Source organism: Mesoplodon bidens (assembly GCF_964165515.1).
Source record: "Mesoplodon bidens genome assembly, chromosome: 6".
Classification (NCBI taxonomy): domain Eukaryota; kingdom Metazoa; phylum Chordata; class Mammalia; order Artiodactyla; family Ziphiidae; genus Mesoplodon; species Mesoplodon bidens.
In genome coordinates, this window is record NC_138162.1 from 39412027 (window position 1) to 39432208 (window position 20182).

A 20182-nucleotide genomic window follows, 5' to 3' on the forward strand; every position below is an offset into this window, starting at 1 on the left:
TTCATATGACTTTGAGATATCATTAGAGTCCTTTCATTTGAAATTGAAACTCTCTCTTTAACATTTCTCCTTAGTATAGATCAACAGAACAGAATAGAGAGCCCAGAAATAAACCCAAGCACCTATGGTCAACTAATCTATGACAAAGGCAAGAATATACAATGGAGAAAACAGTCTCTTCAATAAGTGGTTCTGGGAAAACTGGACAGCCACATGTGAAACAATGAGAATAGAACATTTACTCACCAACTACAAAAATAAACTCCAAATGGATTAAAGACCTAAATGTAAGAATTGAAACTATAAAACTCCTAGAAGAGAACATAGAACAATCTTTGACATAAATCTTAGCAACAGTTTTTGGATCAGTCTCCTAAGGCAAAAGAAACAACAGCGAAAATAAATAAATGGGACCTAATCAAACTTACAAGCTTTTGCACAGCAAAGGAAACCATTGACAAAACAAGACAACAACCTAAAGAATGGGAGAAAATATTTGCAAATGATATGACCATCAAGGGGTTAATATCCAAAAAATATAAATAGCTCATACAACTCAATATCAAAAAAAACAATGTCAAAAAACCCAAACAATCCAATCAAAAAATGGGGCAGAAGAGCTGAAAAGACATTTTCCTAAGAAGACATATACACAGCTAACGGGCACAGGAAAAGATGCTCAACATTTGCTAATTTTTAGAGAAATGCAAATCAAAATGACAATGAGCTATCACCTCACACCTCTTAGAATAGCTATCATCACAAAGACCACAAATAACAAATGTTGGCAAGGATGTGGGGAAAAGGGAACACTTGTACACTGTTTGTGGGAATGTAAATTGGTACAGCCACTATGGAAAACAGTATGGAGGTTCCTCAAAAAACTAAAAATAGAACTATGTTATAATCCAGCAATTCCACTTCTGTGTATATATCTGGGAAAAAATGAAAACACTAATTTGAAAGATACATGCACCCCAATGTCCACATAAGTATTAATTACAATAGCCAAGATATGTAAGCAATCCAGTGTCCATCAACATACAAATGGATAAAGAAGATGTGGTACATATATAGAATGGATTATTATTCAGCCATAAAAAAAAGAATGAAATTCTGCCAACTGCAGCATCATGGATGGACCTGGAGAATATTATGCTTACTGAATTAAGTCAGACAGATAAAGAAAAATACTATATGATATCACTTATATGTGAAACCTAAAAAATAAAACAAGTGAATGTATATAGAAAAACAAAAACAGAATTACAGATATAGAAAACAAACTCGTGCTTACCAGTGGGGAGAGGGAAGCGGGTGGGGATGAGATACGGGTATGGGATTAAGAGATGAAACTACTGTATATAAAACAGATTAGCAACAAAGAGATATTGTACAGCACAGGGAATTATAGCCATTATCTTGTAATAACTTTCAATGGAGTGTAATCTGTAAAAATACTGAATTGCTATGCTGTATATCCAAAACTAAAATACTACTGTAAGTCAACTATACTTCATTTAAAAAATACTATAATATTTCAGTTGTATCTCAGTAATAAAAAATGCAGAAATACAACTTTAAAAATACACTAGAAGGAATTAACAGTTGATTATATGATACAGAGGAATGGATCAGTGAGCTGGTAGACACAGCAGTGGAAATCACTGAAGGAACAGATAAAAGAAAAAGGAATAAAAAGAAAGGAGGATAGTTTGAGACTTCTGGGACTACATCAAGCATACTAGCATTCATATTATAGGGGTCCCAGAAGAAGAGGGAGAAAGGGGCAGAGACCATATTTGAAGACATAATAGCTGAAAACTTCCCTAACCTGGAAAAGGAAAGACATCCAGGTCCAGGAAGCACAAAACAGGATCAACCTAAATAGGAGCACACCAAGAAACATTGCAATTAAAACTGCAAAAATTATAGATAAAGAGAGAATATTAAAAAGCAGCAAAAGGAAAAGCAACAAGTTACATACAAAGGCACTTCCATAATGCTATCAGCTGACTTTTCAGGAGAAACTCTGCAGGGCCAGAAGTGAGTGGCAAGATGTACTTAAAGTGATGAAAGGGAAAAACCTACAACCAAGAATACTCTATTTGGCAAGGCTTTCATATAGATTTGATGGAGAGATCAAAAGTTTTACAGACAAGCAAAAGCTAAGAGTTCTGCATCACCAAACCAGCTTCCAAGAAATGTTACAGGAACTTTTCTACGTGAAAAAGAAAAGGCCACATCTAGATATATGAAAATAACGAAAGGAAAAAAATCTCATTGGTAAAGGCAAATATACAGTAACAGTAGTAAATCAACCATGTATAAAGCTAGTAGGATGGTTTAAAGACAAAAGTAGTAAAATTGTGTATATCCATTATAAGTAGTTGAGGGCTACATAAATCAAAAAGATGTAAAATATGATGTCAAAACCAGTAAACATAGCGGGTGAGGAGAGTAAAAATTTAGGGTTCTTAAGCGTATGTGAACGATCAGCAATTTATGTTATCCTTTTGAAGAACTTTTGGTAGCCACAAACCAAAAATCTAAACACACACGAAAAAGAGAAAGGAATGCCAACATAGCACTAAAGATAGCCATCAAATCACAAGGAAGAGAAGAAAGACACAAAAATAATTACAAAAACAACGACCAAACAATTAACAAAATGGAAAGGAGAACATACCTATCACTAATTACTTTAAAAATATATGGACTAGATGCTACAATCAAAAGACACAGAGTGGGGGCTTCCCTGGTGGCGCAGTGGTTGAGAGTCCGTCTGCCGATGCAGGGGACACGGGTTCATGCCCCGGTCCAGGAAGATCCCACATGCCACAGAGCAGCTAGGCCCGTGAGCCATGGCCGCTGAGCCTGCACGTCTGGAGCCTGTGCTCCGCAACGGGAGAGGCCACAACAGTGAGAGGCCCGCATACCGCAAAAAAAAAAAAAAAAAAAAAAAGACACAGAGTGGCTCATTGGATACAAAAACAAGACCCATCTATATGCTGCCTACAAGAGACTCACTCTTGAGCTAAAGATACACAGACTGAAAGTGAGGCAATGGGAAAAGGTATTCCTTGAAAATGGAAAGGAAAAGAAAACTGTGGCGGCAATACTTATATCAGAAAAAATAGACTGTAAAACAAAGACTGTAGTAAGAGACAAAGAAAGACATTACATAATGATCAAGGGATCAATTCAAGAAGAAGGTATAACACTTGTAAATGGATGTGCACCCAGCACAGGAGGACCTAAATACATAAAGCAAATTATTAACAGACATAAAGGGATAGACTGACAGTAATACAATAATAGTAGGGAACTTTAACACCCAACTGACATTACTGGACAGATCATCCAGACAGAAAATCAATCAGGAAACACTGGCGTTAAACAACATATTATATCAGATGGACTTAACAGATAAATATAGAATATTCCATCCAAAAGCAGAAGAATGCATATTTTTTTCAAGTTCACATGGAACACCGTCCAGGATAGACAATATGCTATGCAACAAACAAGTCTTAGTAAATTTAAGATTGGAATCATATCAAGCATCTTTTCTGACACAACAATATGAGACTAGAAGTCTAATATTAAAAAAAAAACTTGCAAAAACACAAACACGTGAGTTTAAACAATACGCTACTAAACAACCAATGGATCACTGAAGAAATCAGAGAAGAAATAAAAATATACCTGGAGACAAATGAAAATGGAAACACAATGATCCAAAATCTATGGGACTCAGCAAGAGCAGTTTCGAGGCTTACAGCATTACAAGCCTACCACAGGAAACAAGAAAAAACCCAAATCAACAACTTAAACTTACACCTAAAGGAATTAGAAAAAGAAAAAACAAAACTGAAAGTTAGTGAAGGAAAGAAATGAAGATCAGAACAGAAATAAATGAGAGACCTAAAAAAAAGAAGACAAGATCAATGAAACTAAGAGCTGGTTCTTCAAATGGATAACAAAGATTGATAAACCTTTAGCCAGACTCTTCAAGAAAAGAGAGAAGACTTAAATCAATCAAATCAGAAATGAAAAAGAAGTTACAACTGATACCACAGAAATACAAAGGATCATAAAAGATTACTACAGTTTTATGCCAACAAAGTGAACAACTTAGAAGAAATGAACAAATTCCTAGAAATGAATAATCTCCCAAGACTGAACCAGGAACAAATAGAAATTTTAAACAGACTAATTACCAGTAAGAAAATTGAATCAGTAATCACAAAACTACCAACAAAAAACAGTGTAGGACCAGACAGCTTCACAGTTGAATTCAACAAACATTTAGAGAAGAATTAACAATATCCTTCTCAAACTGTTCCAAAAAAATTGCAAAAGCACACTTTCAAGTTCATTCTATGAGGCCAGCATTGCCCTGATACCAAAACCATACAAATATATCATAAAAAAAGAAAATTACAGGCTAATATCACTGATGAACATAGGTGCAAAAATCCTCAACAAAATGTAGCAAACTGAATTCAACAGTACATTAAAAGGATCATACACACCAATCACAAGCAATGAAATTGAAACTGTGATAAAAATTCTTCCAACAAACAAAAGCCTAGGAACTGATGGCTTCACAGGCGAATTCTATCAAATATTTCGAGAAGAGCTAACACCTATCCTTCTCAAACTCTTCCAAAATATAGCAGAGGGAGGAACAGTCCCAAACTCATTCTACAAGGCCACCATCACCCTGATACCAAAACCAGACAAAGATGTCACAAGGAAGGAAAACTACAGGCCAATATCACTGATGAACACAGAGGCAAAAATCCTCAACAAAATACTAGCAAACAGAATCCAGCAGCACATTAAAAGGATCATACACCATGACCAAGTGGGGTTTATCCCAGGAATGCAAGGATTGATCAATATATACAAATCAATCAATGTGATACAACATATTAACAAACTGAAGGATAAAGACCATATGATCATCCCAATAGATGCAGAAAAAGCTTTTGACAAAATTCATTTATGATAAAAACCTTCCAGAAAGTAGGCATAGAGGGCACTTAGCTCAACATAATAAAGGCCATATATGACAAACCCACAGCCAACATCATTCTCAATGGTGAAAAACCGAAAGCATTTCCACCAAGATCAGGAACAAGACAAGGTTGCCCACTCTCACCACTATGAGTCAACATAGTTTTGGAAGTTTTAGCCACAGCAATCAGAGAAGAAGAAGAAATAAAAGGAATCCAAATCGGAAAAGAAGGAGTAAAGCTGTCACTGTTTGCAGATGACATGATACTATACATAGAGAATCCTAAAGATGCTACCAGAAAACTACTAGAGCTAATCAATGAATTTGGTAAAGTAGCAGGATACAAAATTAATGCACAGAAATCTCTGGCATTCCTATATACTAATGATGAAAAATCTGAAAGTGAAATCAAGAAAACACTCCCATTTACCATTGCAACAAAAAGAATAAAATACCTAGGAATTAACCTACCTAAGGAGACAAAAGACCTGTACAGAAAACTAAAAGACACTGATGAAAGAAATTAAAGATGATATAAACAGATGGAGAGATATACCATGTTCTTGGATTGGAAGAATCAACATTGTGAAAATGACTCTACTACCCAAAGCAATCTACAGATTCAGTGCAATCCCTGTCAAACTACCCATGGCATTTTTCACAGAACTAGAACAAAAAATTTCACAATTTGTATGGAAACACAAAAGACCCCAAATAGCCAAAGCAATCTTGAGAAGGAAAAACAGAGCTGGAGGAAACAGGCTATCTGACTTCAGACTATACTACAAAGCTAAAATAATCAAGACATTATGATACTGGCACAAAAACACAAATATAGATCAAGGAAACAGGATAGAGAGCCCAGAGACAAACCCATGCACATATAGTCACCTTATCTTTGATAAAGGAGGCAAGAATATAAAATGGAGAAAAGGCAGCCTCTTCAATAAGTGGTGCTGGGAAAACCAGACAGCTACATGTAAAAGAATGAAATTAGAACACTCCGTAACACCATACAGAAAAGTAAACTCAAAATGGATTAAAGACCTAAATGTAAGGCCAGACACTATCAAACTCTTAGAGGAAAACATAGGCAGAACACTCCATGACATAAATCACAGCAAGATTCTTTTTGATCCACCTCCTAGAGAAATGGAAATAAAAACAAAAATAAACAAATGGGACCTAATGAAACTCAAAAGCTTTTGCACAGCAAAGGAAAACATAAACAAGATGAAAAGATAACCCTCAGAATTGGAGAAAATATTTGCAAATGAAGCAACTGACAAAGGATTAACCTCTAAAATTTACAAGCAGCTCATGCAGCTCAGTATCAAAAAAAAAACAAAACAACCCAATCCAATAATGGGCAGAAGACCTAAATAGACATTTCTCCAAAGAAGATATACAGATTGCCAACAAACACATGAAAGTATGCTCAACATCACTAATCATTAGAGAAATGCAAATCAAAACTACTATGTGGTATCACCTCACACCAGTCAGATTGGCCATCATCAAAAAATCTACCAATAAATGCTGGAGAGGGTGTGGAGAAAAGGGAACCCTCTTGCACTGTTGGTGGGAATGTAAATTGATACAGCCACTATGGAGAACAGTTTGGAGGTTCCTTAAAAACCTAAAAATAGAATTACCATACTACCCAGCAATCCCACTACTGGGCATATACCCTGAGAAAACCATAATGCAAAGAGTCATGTACCACAATGTTCATTGCAGCTCTATTTACAATAGTCAGGACATGGAAGCAACCTAAGTGTCCATCAAGAGATGAATGGATAAAGAAGATGTGGCACATATATACAATGGAATATTACTCAGTCATAAAAAGAAATGAAATTGAGTTATTTGTAGTGAGGTGGATGGACCTATAGTCTGTCATACACAGTGAAGTAAGTCAGAAAGAGAAAAACAAATAGTGTATGCTAACACATATATATATGGAATCTAAAAAAAAAAGATTCTGAAGAACCTACGGGCAAACATGAAAAAAGACGTAGAGAATGGAACTGTGGACATGGGGAGGGGGAAGGGTAAGCTGGGAAGAAGTGAAAGAGTCGCATGGACATATATACACTACCAAATGTAAACATAGCTAGTGGGAAGCAGCTGCATACCACAGGGAGATCAGCTCAGTGCTTTGTGACCACCTAGAGGGTTGGTATAAGGAGGGTGGGAGGGAGATGCAACAGGGCGGGGATATGGGGATATATGTATACGTATAGCAGATTCATTTTGTTATAGAGCAAAAAGTAACACAATGTTGTAAAGCAATTATACTCCAATAAAGATTTAAAAAAAAAAAAGGAAAATGGAGAAAAAAACAGTTAAAAAGAAGGATCATATACCATGATCAAGTGAGATTTATCCCAGGGACACAAGTATGGTTCAATCTCTGCAAATCAATCAATGTGATATACCACGTTAACACATTAAAGAATAAAAATCATATTATCATCTCAATAGATGTGGAAAAAGCTTTTGAAAAAATTCAACATCAATTTATGATAAAAACTCTCAAAAACGTGAGTACAGAGGCAACATACCTCAACATAATAAAGGCCACATATGATAAGTCCAGAGCTAACAACATACTGAATGGTGAAATATTGAAAGCATTTCTCTAAGATCAGGAACAAGAGAAGAATGCCCACTCTGGACACTTTTATTCAACATAGTATTGGAAGTCTTTGCCACAGCAATTAGGCAAGAAAAAGAAATAAAAGTATCCAAATTAGAGAGGAAGAAGTAAAACTGTCAGTGTTTACAGGTGACATGACACTATACATAGAAAATTCTAATGATGCCAGCAAAAAACTACTAGAGCTCATCAATGAATTTGGTAAGGCTGCAGGATACAAAATTAATAAACAGAAATCTGCTGCATTTCTATATGCTAACAATGAACTATTAGAAAGAGAAATTAAGAACATATCCCATTCACAATCACATCAAAAAGAATAAAATATCTAGAAATAAATTTAACTAAGGAGGTAAAAGAACTTTACTCAGAAAACTATAAGACACTGATGAAATGGACTGTATAAGAAAGCTGGGTTTCAATGCTTTATGATCTGGTCCAAACATCCACTGCAAGAACCTTTTGTCAGCCTCATTCCCCACTTATTTATAAAATTTATGAAATGATTCTTTCAGTTTTGATCAAGGAGCACATGTTATAGGTTAATCCCTCTTTATGTGCAAGGTGTGGGAGAGGAATTTTAGAGTCAGCACATTAATTAATTTCCCATAAGGATGTACTTTAGTCTACTCCCATATCCTTTAGTTGCTGAACCCATGCTTGAATTTCTCTGTGCTCTCCTGTGGACTTGGGATTGTGGCTTTTCTCTGCTGGTTCCTTCCTTCATCATAAAAATTCTCCCACGAGTTTCTCAAAACTTCTGATCTACTAGTAGTGACCTTTCTATTTTCCTGCAGTACTGGGGATTTATTCTTTCTTCTAAATTAATCTTGTCACAATAATGGGATTTTGAGATGAATGGAAAATTAATGGCTATTGTCAGCCTGCCATTTGTATTCAGAAGTTCAGGGTTATCTTAAATAAAAGTTTAAAATTTTTTTACAAGGTCTTCCCTATCTTCTAATGACAGTCATATTGTAAGCAACCTAAAAAATTCAGGAGCATTTTTAGATTAAAAGTATTTGCAGGTCACTTTAAATTTTGTCACCATTGTACCTGTCAATTGCTTGAAGATCATTGGCTGGATTCCATGTAGGATCAAATAATACTACCACATTGGCACCAACAAAATTGAGGCCTAGTCCACCAGCCCTGGAGTAAACAGAAAAGAGCACATTAAAACAGCAAAAATAAATTTTGCTCTCTAAATTATGCCAGGTTTCTATAACCAAATCAACACAATATTACATTAACATTATAAAAGTAAGGTGATTAAAAGACAAATATGCCACAAGTAAAATGGCTATGGAACAATTTTTTTTGTACCACTCTAGAATATCCCTAAGAAATTTGAGCATTAGAGACCATGTAAGTAGGTTGTGCTGGTTTTTATATTTTTTTGGATACTCAAATACTATTCTCGAAGATTTTCCTAACATAAGTTTTAAAAACTGCTAGTATACTCCAGCTAAATAAATATACACACTTAAAAAAATGCGCTTCTCCTTATTCCTCCCACTAAGTGCAGCTTATATATAAAATAAAACACAAGATTATGAAAGGTAGAGAGAATACAGATTGGCTAGAGACCACGAAACCTAAGGAATGACATGGCAGTGAGTTCCCTGGCTTTATTTTTGCCTAATATAACCCAGATTGGGTTCTGGAGAAGCCAGTGAACTGGAAATGCCAGCAGCCAACAGTCACAGACCAAAAAAGCCCCAAGAAAAGCCTTCTTCCTTTAGCCAAAGAACCAGGAAACATACAGAGTTTTAAGACAGAAAAATGTTAGATAATGAACAGCCTATTCTTGCAAACACCACAGAAAAAAAAAAAAACTGTGGCTCCAACCCTAACCTGGTCAGCAAAGGCTAAGTGAGGAGACTAAATTCCCACCTTTGACAGTAATGAGGTACCTCTCATTCTCACTCGGGTGGTATCAGAGAAGACTGAGGAGCCAGAACTTTTCATTTCTGCCCAGCTATAACCAGGCCCCTCTGTAGTGTGGGTGGAAGCCATGGAGAAATAGCAATGAAGTGCCTCAAACTCAGGATGTCAACAGAGGCCAAGCAAGAGACACGGATTTCCAGCCCATGTGGCTGGCATGGTGTCTGGGTAAAACAGAATTTTTAAACAAGATACAGAGTTTCGTAACATAATACTCAAAATGTCGAGCATACAATAAAAAATTACTAGTCTTACCAAGGTCTAGGAAAATCTCAATTTCTATAAGAAAAGATAATTAACATATGACAACACTGCAAAGAAGCAGATGTTGGAATTATCAGACAAGGATTTTAATGCAGCCACAATAAAAATGCTTCAAAAAACAATTATAAATATGCTTGAAACAATTTAAAAATAGAAAATCTCAGCAAAGAAAGAGAGGATACCAAATGAAAATTTTAGAATTGAAAAATTACTGAATTACAAAACTTGCTGGATGGACTTGATAGTACAGTGGAGATGACAGATGATAGAATCAATAAACATAAGAGCAGGTCAGTATTATTGATATTTACCCAATCTGAACAACAGAAAGAAAATATACTGAAAAAAAAATAACATTCTTAGAGGCCTGAGGGACAGTAACAGAAGAGCTAACACTTAGCTAACACTAATCATTGTAGTCCTGGGAGAAAAGAGAAAGTGAGACTGAAAAAATATTGAAAGAAATATAGCTGAAAACTTCCCAAATTTGGGAAAAGAGATAAACTTACAGAATGCAAAAAGTTGCATGAACTCCCAAAATGATAAACCCAAAGGAACCTACACTAAAATACAGCATAACTAAACTTCTGCAAACAAAAGACAAAGAAAAACTCTTGAAAGCAGTCAGAGAGAAATGATACACAACTTTTAAGGAAATATCAAATGACAGTGGATTTCTCATTAGAAACCAAGGTGGCCAGGAGGAAGCAGTACATTTTCAAGTGCTCAAAGAACTATCAACCCAGAATTCTATATCCAGCAAGAATATCCTTCAGGAATGAAAGGGGAATCATGACATTCTCAGATTAAGGAAAACTAAGAGAATTTGTCACGAACAGACTTAGAGGAAAGATAAAATAAAACAACTAAAAAGTCAACCAATATCCAGTCCTGTCAAATTTACCTCAAAAATGTTTTTTTCATGAGTCCTTTCTCCATTCCTATTTTCATTTGCCCTAGGTCAAGCTTTTATGTCACACCTGTATGTATTACTTCAGTGGCTTCCTGTCTTCCCTTACCTCAGACCTTAAATCCATACCCACATTACATAAAATAATTCTAAGCACAGAATATAGAAAACTAAGTATGCCATTCCTGTTTAAAACCCCTCAATTCTTTGGAAAGCCAAAGCTTTATCTTCATTTAATTGACCTGTGGTTAAAACATACAGTGAAACGAAGCCACGAAAGATATGTGTATAATTTGATAGTTTTTAAAATATGATATAACTTAATGGATTTGATAGATTCATTTTTCTATCAGTAAAAACATGTCAGAATACAAATAATCCATTTTGGAATGAAGTTTATTTCTAAAGATATCTTTTCTAAATGTATCTTTTAGCAAAACTGAATATATAAAATGCTTGTCTACTGAGTTAAAGATTTCAGCTGCCTTATAGCTTATTAGATTTTACCTAAAAATAACTGTTATCTTCTCATGTTTTGAATTTTCTGGGTCTAAACACCGTACATTTAGTAATTATTTTATTATATAATAATGATAAAATTTTGTATTTTTTAAAGGGAAGGTAAAATTAAAATCCAATAATAAAATCATTTTCTTCATTTTCTTCATTTTTCTAATCTCAACCTTCAAAGCCTTCACTGAGGTTTTCTCTTGCTGATTTTCCCTTTTCAGATGCTTAGACCATCATGTAACTCACACTTAGATAATGCTTTACACTAGATACTAACCATCCAGGGAGGGAAAATGTTAATAATCTTCTCTTGTACAGTTTCTATTAAATAGAAAAAAATTAACATTTATTGAGCATCTACTATACTATATACCAGGAATGGTGCAAGATATTTTCATATATTCTATTCTTTCATCCTCAACACAGCTCTATGAGCTAACTATTATTCTCATTTTACAGATGAGAAAATTGAGAATCTGAAATACTGATTAACCTGCTCAAGGTCTCTGAGGTGGCCAGTGTCTGGATTCAAACCCAAGTATCCTGACTTGTTCAATATTCAACAGAAATTGAATTTTCTCCTTTGGAAAATTATTTATTAGAGGCAGCAGCATAAAGATGTCACAGAGACTTGAACTCAAAGAAAGAAGTTAGGTAGGATAAAGAGGAAGTTTGGGAAAGGATTTAAAAAATGGGTAAATTACAGGAGTGGGTGGGATTTAGATACCCAACAAGTAGAAGATAAGTTAGAAGTTTATCTGTCTACTATGGTGATGGGGAAAATTCTGAAGAAACAAGGTTCATAAGATTATATAATTAGACTAGTTATGTGAAAAATCAACCAGTTATAATCAAAATAAAATTGGAGGGCTTCCCTGGTGGTGCAGTGGTTGAGAGTCTGCCTGCCGATGCAGAGGACATGGGTTCGTGCCCCGGTCTGGGAAGATCCCACATGCTGCGGAGCGGCTGGGCCTGTGAGCCATGGCCGTTGAGCCTGCGCGTCCGGAGCCTGTGCTCCGCAACGGGAGAGGCCACAACAGTGAGAGGCCCACATACCTCAAAAAAAAAAAAAAAAGGAAATCAAGAAGTATTTTCTAACACTTAACACCAAAAGTAAGTCTAGTCAACTGTTTAGTTAGCTTCTTGTCAGTAAGATATGCATGAATTTATTTCAGATGCCCTAAATGAGTCACAGAAAGGTCACCACTTGAGGTAACAATCTTCACAGATATTCTGAAGTTACAACTTAAGACTGTCTGAGTTAAAGCAGAGACAATGTTTCTTTTAAAGAAAAAATAATCTCTAAACTCTATCTCTAGAGATGAGATGATTCTCTATTTGACAATAATACAACTCAGAATTACAAACTTTCAAACGTGTCACTCCTCTCATATGGATAACAGCAAAGGCTTACTCCTTAAGCAATAAAATATTTAGAATATAGCCCTTTTCAAGCTGAGGAACGGTATTAAGATAGATTGCGAATAAACATGCAGGCTATTCATTCCTTAGGTCTTCCATGTTCTATTTTGTATCAATAAATATGTAAAAAATTATATTATAACCATATCTTAATATTCAACAAAAAAATTCTGTCAATGAATTAAATTTTACTGTTATGTATTAACCATTATAAAAGGTCGAATGAAGTAGTCACTTGAACAAATACTTATGGGAAACGTAAATATAAGTAAGAGATACCATGTTCATAGATAGGAAGGTTCGATAGCATTAAAATGTCACTTTTCTCCAAAGTCATTTATAAATTCAGTGATTCCAATAAAAATCCCAACCCAAGGAAAAATGCCAGATAACCCTTCCTTAATTAAATGAATGAGATGATTATGGAAAGCAAAGCTTTAAGGTGTTGACATTTCAGAATAAAGATAATTCAGAGAATCAGGGCTTAAAAAAAAAGACTAAAAATCAGTTATTTAAAATAAAATAATAACGTCGCAAGATGACATTTTTCAGAATATGGAGCAAAAAAGATAAAAATATGAAGTAAGGGCTTCCCTGGTGGCACAGTGGTTGAGAGTCTGCCTGCCGATGCAGGGGACACAGGTTTGTGCCCCGGTCCAGGAAGCTCCCACATGTTGAGGAGCGGCTGGGCCCGTGAGCCATGGCCACTGAGCCTGTGCATCCAGAGCCTGTGCTCCACAATGGGAGAGGTCACACAGTGAGAGGCCCGCATGCCACAAAAAAAAAAAAATAAGAGTCCAAGTTCAGAGGTTTAATGAATCATTGTAGGGGAATTCCCTGGCGGTTCAGTGGTCAGGACTCCAAGCTTTCACAGCCAAGGGTCCGGGTTCGATCCCTGGTTGGGGAACTAAGATCCCATGAGCTGCATAGTGCGGCCGGAAAAAAAAGAATCATTGTAGGAGCCCTAAAATCAGATAACCTAGTGTCTGAGAGAAATACCAAAGGAAATGGAAGAGAAGCCATTGTCAAAGAAATAATCAAAGAGAATTTTCCAGAGTTGAAAAATACAAGCCCTCAGATTATGCCCAGCAAAATAAATGAACTAAAAACCCAGACGAAGACTCAAATATCACTGTGAAATTTCAGAATACAACAGATGAAGAGAAACTCTTGTGAGTTCACAAAGAGGAAGGAGAATCAGATTGACATTAGACAAAAATTCAGCAACACTAAATACCAGAAAACAATGTTGTAATACCACAAAGATCTGAGAGGAAATTATTTTCAATCCAGAATTCTACAGTTGGCCAAAGTAGCAAGTGAGAGAGCAAATAAAAGACGTTTTCTGATATTCAAAGATAACATAAAATTTACTTTCTATATATTCTGGCATACAAAGTTATTTGTTAAAATAGCTGACAGGGCTTCCCTGGTGGCGCAGTGGTTGAGAGTCCGCCTGCCGGTGCAGGGGACACGGGTTCGTGCCCCGGTCCGCGAAGATCCCACATGCCGCGAAGCGGCTGGGCCCGTGAACCATGGCCGCTGAGCCCGCGCGTCCGGAGCCTGCGCTCCACAACGGGAGAGACCACAACAGTGAGAGGCCCGGGTACCGCAAAAAAAAAAAAAAAAAAAAAAAAGCTGACAGACGATATGGACAGGTAACAAAAGTAGAAAAAAGGGTGGATGTGTTCTAATGCTAATACCACACATTACAAGTACTTAAAAGATACTGTAGAAAGTTGCTGGACTAAAAATCAAAGATTGAAGTATATTATTTCAGGTTAAAAAAGTAATTTATAGACAAATAATAAAAATAAAAATAGTAAATACTGTGTGGAAAATGGGGAGGGAGGAGTGTAAGTAAACTAAATCCTCCTCTAACATAACAAAGAGTCCAAGCTGTTTAAAGCTGATAAACTAAAAGATAATGAAGAATTAGGATTCTGGCAAAAATGATGGACTGAGCCAGTGTGAAACTGTTTTGTTTCAACACCTAGAAATTAAATATAAATTTTTGCAAAACAGGGAAAACAAAACAAAAACTGAGCATATGTCTTTTGAAAAACATAGCTAAAGAATGGATTTATTATGTCTTATAAGGTTCTTTATGTAACAAATGTAAGGACTTAGGTAACAAATCACTCTTTGAATTCAGTCATAGGGAAACAGGAATCCAAAACTTCTCGTCCTGGTTGGGATGCCTAACAAAGAAGTCAAAGTAAAATCACAGTAATGGAGAACTCCTACAACCAGTCTCCAAAGGATTTCCACAGAGGAAAGAAGCCCCACTGAAGATAAGCTCAAAATAAAAAATTATAAAATGTGTGAAGAAACCATCAACCATAAGCAAAAGCCAGAGGGAAGAACAAATAGAAGGATTAGCACCCCCCAAGCACAGGAGTTAATAGAGCAAAAATGCCATTCAAAAAGATATTTTAAAAAATGACTAAAATTACTAAAGAAATAAAAGGAAAGCTAGAAACCATAAAAAACAAAATATATGTAAAAGTGATCAGCTAGATTTGAAACATATAAATAAGACTTTTTAAAAAATTGAATATATTCCTATGCTATACATTGCATCGCCATGACTTCTTTATTTTGTACCTTTCAAACCCCTTCACCTATCTCACCCCTTCCCCCCTGGCAACCACTAGCTTGTTCTCTGTATCTGAGTCTGTTTCTGTTTTGCTATGTTTGTTCTTTTGTTTTTTAGATACCACGTATAAGTGAAATCATATGGTACTAGTCTTTCTCCATCTTATTTCACTTAAATTATACCTCCAGGTCCATCCATGTTGTCACAAACGGCAAGATTTCATTCTTTTTATGGCCAAGTAATATTCCATTGTGTATATATATGTGTGTGTGTGTAATCTTTATCCACTTCATTTATCAATGGACACTTAGGTTGCTTCCATATCTTAGCTATTCTAAATACTGCTGCAATGAACATTGAGATACATATATCTATTCAAATTAGTGTTTTGCATTTTCTTCAGACAAATGACCAGAAGTGGAATTGCTAGATTGTACAATACTTCTATTTTTAATTTTTTGAGGAACCTCCATACTGGTTTCCATAGTAACTGTATCAGTTTACATCCCCACCAACAGTGCACAATGGTTCCCTTCTCCCCACATCCTCACCAACACTTGTTATTTCTTGTCTTTTTGATAACAGACATGAGGTGATAATTTCTTTTTGATTTGATCTGCATTTCCCTGAAGATTAGTGATGTTAAGCACCTTTTCATGTGCCTGTTGGACATCTGTATGTCTTCTTTGAAAATATGTTTATTCAGGTCCTCTGCTAATTTCTTAATTGGATTGTTTTTTCGATATTGAGTTTTATGAGTTCCTTATATATTTTGAATATTAACCCCTTATTGAACATACCATTTACAGTTATCTTCTCCTATTCAGTAGGTTGCCTTTTCATTTCATTGATGGTTTCCTTCACTGTGCCAAAGCTCTTTAGTTTGATGTAGTCACATTTGTTTATTCTTGCTCTTGTTGTCCTTGCCCAGACAGATCCAAAAAATATTACTAAGATAGATGTCCAATAGTGTACTACTTATATTTTCTTCCAGGACTTTCATGGTTTCAGGTCTAACATTAAAAGTTTAATCCACTTTGAGCTTATTTTTGCATGTGGGGTAAGAAAACAGTCTACTTTCATTCTTTTACATGTATCTGTCCAATTTTCTCAATATCATTTTTGAAGAGACTGTCTTTTCCCCACTGTATATTCTTGGCTCCTTTGTCATAGAGTAATTGACCATGTAAGTGTGGGTTTATTTCTGGGCTCTCTACTCTGTTCCATTGATCCATGTGTCTGGTTTTGTACCAGTACCATGTTGTTTGATTATTATAGCTTTGTATACCAGACATTTGATTTTTTTTTTTTTTTTTTGCGGTACGCAGGCCTCGCACTGCTGTGGCCTCTCCCGTCGTGGAGCACAGGCCCTGGACGCTCAGGCTCAGCGGCCATGGCTTACAGGCCCAGCCACTCCACGGCATGCAGGATCCTCCCAGACCGGGGCACAAACCTGCGTTCCCTGCATTGGCAGGCAGACTCTCAACCACTGCACCACCAGGGAAGCCCCAGACATTTGATTTTGAAATCAGGAAGCATAACACCTCTAGCTTCGTTCTTCTTTCTCAAGCTGCTTTGGCTATTTGGGATCTTTTGTGGTTCCATACAAATTTTAGGACTATCTGTTCTCTGAAAAATGCCATGGGTATTTTGATAGGGATTGCTGTATTGCATATGAAGATTGCTTTGGGTTATATGGACATTTTAACAATGTTAATTCTTCCAATCCATTAACATGGTATATATCTTTCCATTTATTTGTGTTGTCTTCAATTTCTTTCAAATTTGTGTTATAGTTTTCAGTGTACATATCTTTCACCTCCTTAGTTAAAATTATTCCTAGTTATTATATTCTTTTTGACACAATTGTAAATAAAATTGTTTCCTTAATTTCTCTGATAGTTCATTATTTGGTATAGTAATACAACAGATTTCTGTATGTTAATTTTGTGTCCTGAAACTTCACTGAATTTATTTATTAGTTCGAATAGTTTTTTGGTAGTGTCTTTAGGGTTTTCTATACGTAGAATCACGACATCTGCAAATACTGACAATTTTGCTTCTTCTGTTCCAATCTGTATGCCTTTTAAACTTTCTTATCTGATTACTGTGGCTAGGAATCATTGTACCATGTTAAGTAGAAGTGGTGAGAACTGGGCATCCTTCTTTTGTTCCTGACCTTATAGGAAAACTTTTCAGCTTTTCACCATTGAGTATATTATTAGCTGTGGGTTTTTCATATATGGCCTTTATTATGTTGAGGTATGTTCCCTGTATACGTACTTTGTTGAGAGTTTATATGGTAAATGGATGTTGAATTTTGTCAAACTCTTTTTCTTCATCTATTGAGATGACCATATGATTTTTATTCTTCAATGTGTTAATGTGGTATATCACATTGATTGATTTACAGATATTACTTTAAAAAAACATTATTTAAAAAATAAGAATGCTTATGTGTGTCTTATAAAACTTAGCTCAAGACAGGATTCTATGTCATTTAATACTTTGTATTTAAGGACTCTTGTGTGAAATTACTTTTTGAATTCATTCACAGGAAAATGGAAATCTAGAGCTTCTCTGCTTGGGCCTTAGTTGCAAGAACTCAAGAATTTTAGTGCTCAACAGTTAAGTAGCTCACTCATCATATATAACACTTGATTCCTCATTTTAAGTAATTTTTTTTTCTTTTTTCTTTTTTTTTTTTGACCACACCATGCAGCCTGTGGGACCTTAGTTCCATGACCAGGGACTGAACCCAGGCCATGACAATGAAAGTGCCAAGTCCTAACCACTGGACTGCCAGAGAATTACCAAAGTAATTTTTATTTTGACTTAGCTTTTCATTTTTTGTATTTTACATGTTTATTTTAAAAGTCCCTTGAGATTACTTTCTAAAATATACAAACAGCTTACACGGCTCAATATCAAAAAACAACTCAATCAAAAAATGGGCAGAAGATCTATACAAACATTTCTCCAAAGAGGACATACAGATGGCCAACAGTCACATGAAAAAATGCTCAACATCACTAATTATTAGAGAAATGCAAATCAAAACTACAATGAAGTATCACCTCACTCCAGTCAGAATGGCCATCATCAAAAAGTCTACAAATAATAAATGCTAGAGAGGGTGTGGAAAAAAGGGAACCCTCCTACACTGTTGGTGGGAATGTAATTTGGTACAGCCACTATGGAAAACAGTATGGAGGTTCCTCACAAAACTAAAATAGAGCTACCGTATGATCCTGCAATCTCACTCCTGGGCATATATCCAGAGAAAACTATAATTTGAAAAGATACATGCACCCCAGTGTTCACTGCAGCACTATTTACAATAACCAAGAAATGGAAGCAGCTTAAATGTCCATCAACAGATGAATGGATAAAGATGGGGTATATACATATATATATATATATATATAATATACACACACAGAATGGAATATTACTCAGTGATAAAAAAAGAATGAAATACTGCCATTTGCAGCAACATGGATGGACCTTGACATTATCATACTAAGTGAGTGAAGTAAGCCAGACAGAGAAAGATAAATATCATATGATATCACTTACATGTGGAATCTAAAATAAAAAAAAAAAAATACAAATGAACTTTCCAAAACAGAAAGAGACTCACAGACAAAAGGGAGGGGAGGGATATATTAAGACGATGGGATTAACATATATACACTACTAGAGATAAGACACATAACCAACAGGGATCTACTGTATAGCACAGGGAACTATACTCAGTATTTTGTAATAACCTATAAGGGAAAAGAATCTGAAAAAGAATATATATATATACATATATACACACACACACACACACACATATATGTATATATATAACTGAATCACTGTGCTGTACACCTGAAACTAACACAAATGACACTGTAAGTCAACTATACTTCAATTTAAAATAAATAAATAAATAAATAAATAAATAAATAAATAAATAAATAAATAAAAGTCCTTTGAAATTCTTTTTGAAAGACAGTGGAAGCACATCTATAAAATACTTATTACATTAGATGTTGAAAGTTACAGATTTGTTACCCCCCCAAAAGGGATTAATCTTAGGTGTTTATATCAAATCTTTCTCTAATGTGAGTGTATTTCTTAAAAAGTTTATTGAGAGATTCATAAATAGGTGTTAGAACTGATTTAACTTTTATAAAACCTATAAATGTTGAGCTGCTCTGCTTGAGACCAGGTAGAGACAGAGGAGGGAAACTCCTCACCCACTAAGCACTGTGGGTTCTCAAGGGCTCCTTGATCACAGTTCGAAAACCACTGCTACCTATCATTCTCAGCTATTTGATTAATAACTTGATTATCCAATTAAGTCTAATTGCTCTAACCACAAGACATGAGTCAAAACAGTACAGAAAATTTCTGAGGAAACATCCATTTTTTGGATTTAAAAAAAATAAAGCCAGGGCTTCCCTGGTGGCGCAGTGGTTGAGAGTCTGCCTGCATTGGCAGGGGACACGGGTTCGTGCCCCGGTCCGGGAGGATCCCGCATGCCACGGAGCGGCTAGGCCCATGAGCCATGACCGCTGAGCCTGCGCTTCCGGAGCCTGTGCTCCGCAAACGGGAAAGGCCACAACAGTGAGAGGCCCGCGTACCGCAAAAATAAAATAAAATAAAATAAAATAAAGCCATACATATAAAGAGAATTCAGTGATAAGGGAACTGAGAGAAAAGTTTAGATAAAACTCAAGATATTGTTATTTCAGTCAAAATTAACAGCATTTTTGTTGCTTCTTCTTAAAGCTAAATGAAACAAAGCAATACAAGCATAACCACTGAAAATCTAGTAATAGTTTAAAG

General features: G+C 35.5%; 1 protein-coding gene across 5 annotated transcripts in view; it reads right to left on the bottom strand.

Annotated features, from left to right (window-relative positions):
• The window catches only part of ERCC6L2 (ERCC excision repair 6 like 2), a 146727-nt gene that overhangs the window by 55143 nt on the left and 71402 nt on the right, over positions 1 to 20182 (bottom strand). For all 5 annotated transcript variants that reach the window (XM_081237688.1, XM_081237686.1, XM_081237684.1 and 2 more), the window contains one exon: positions 8745 to 8840. In XM_081237688.1, coding sequence (XP_081093814.1) covers positions 8745 to 8840 — 96 coding nt within the window. The remainder of the gene's footprint in view (positions 1 to 8744; positions 8841 to 20182) is intronic.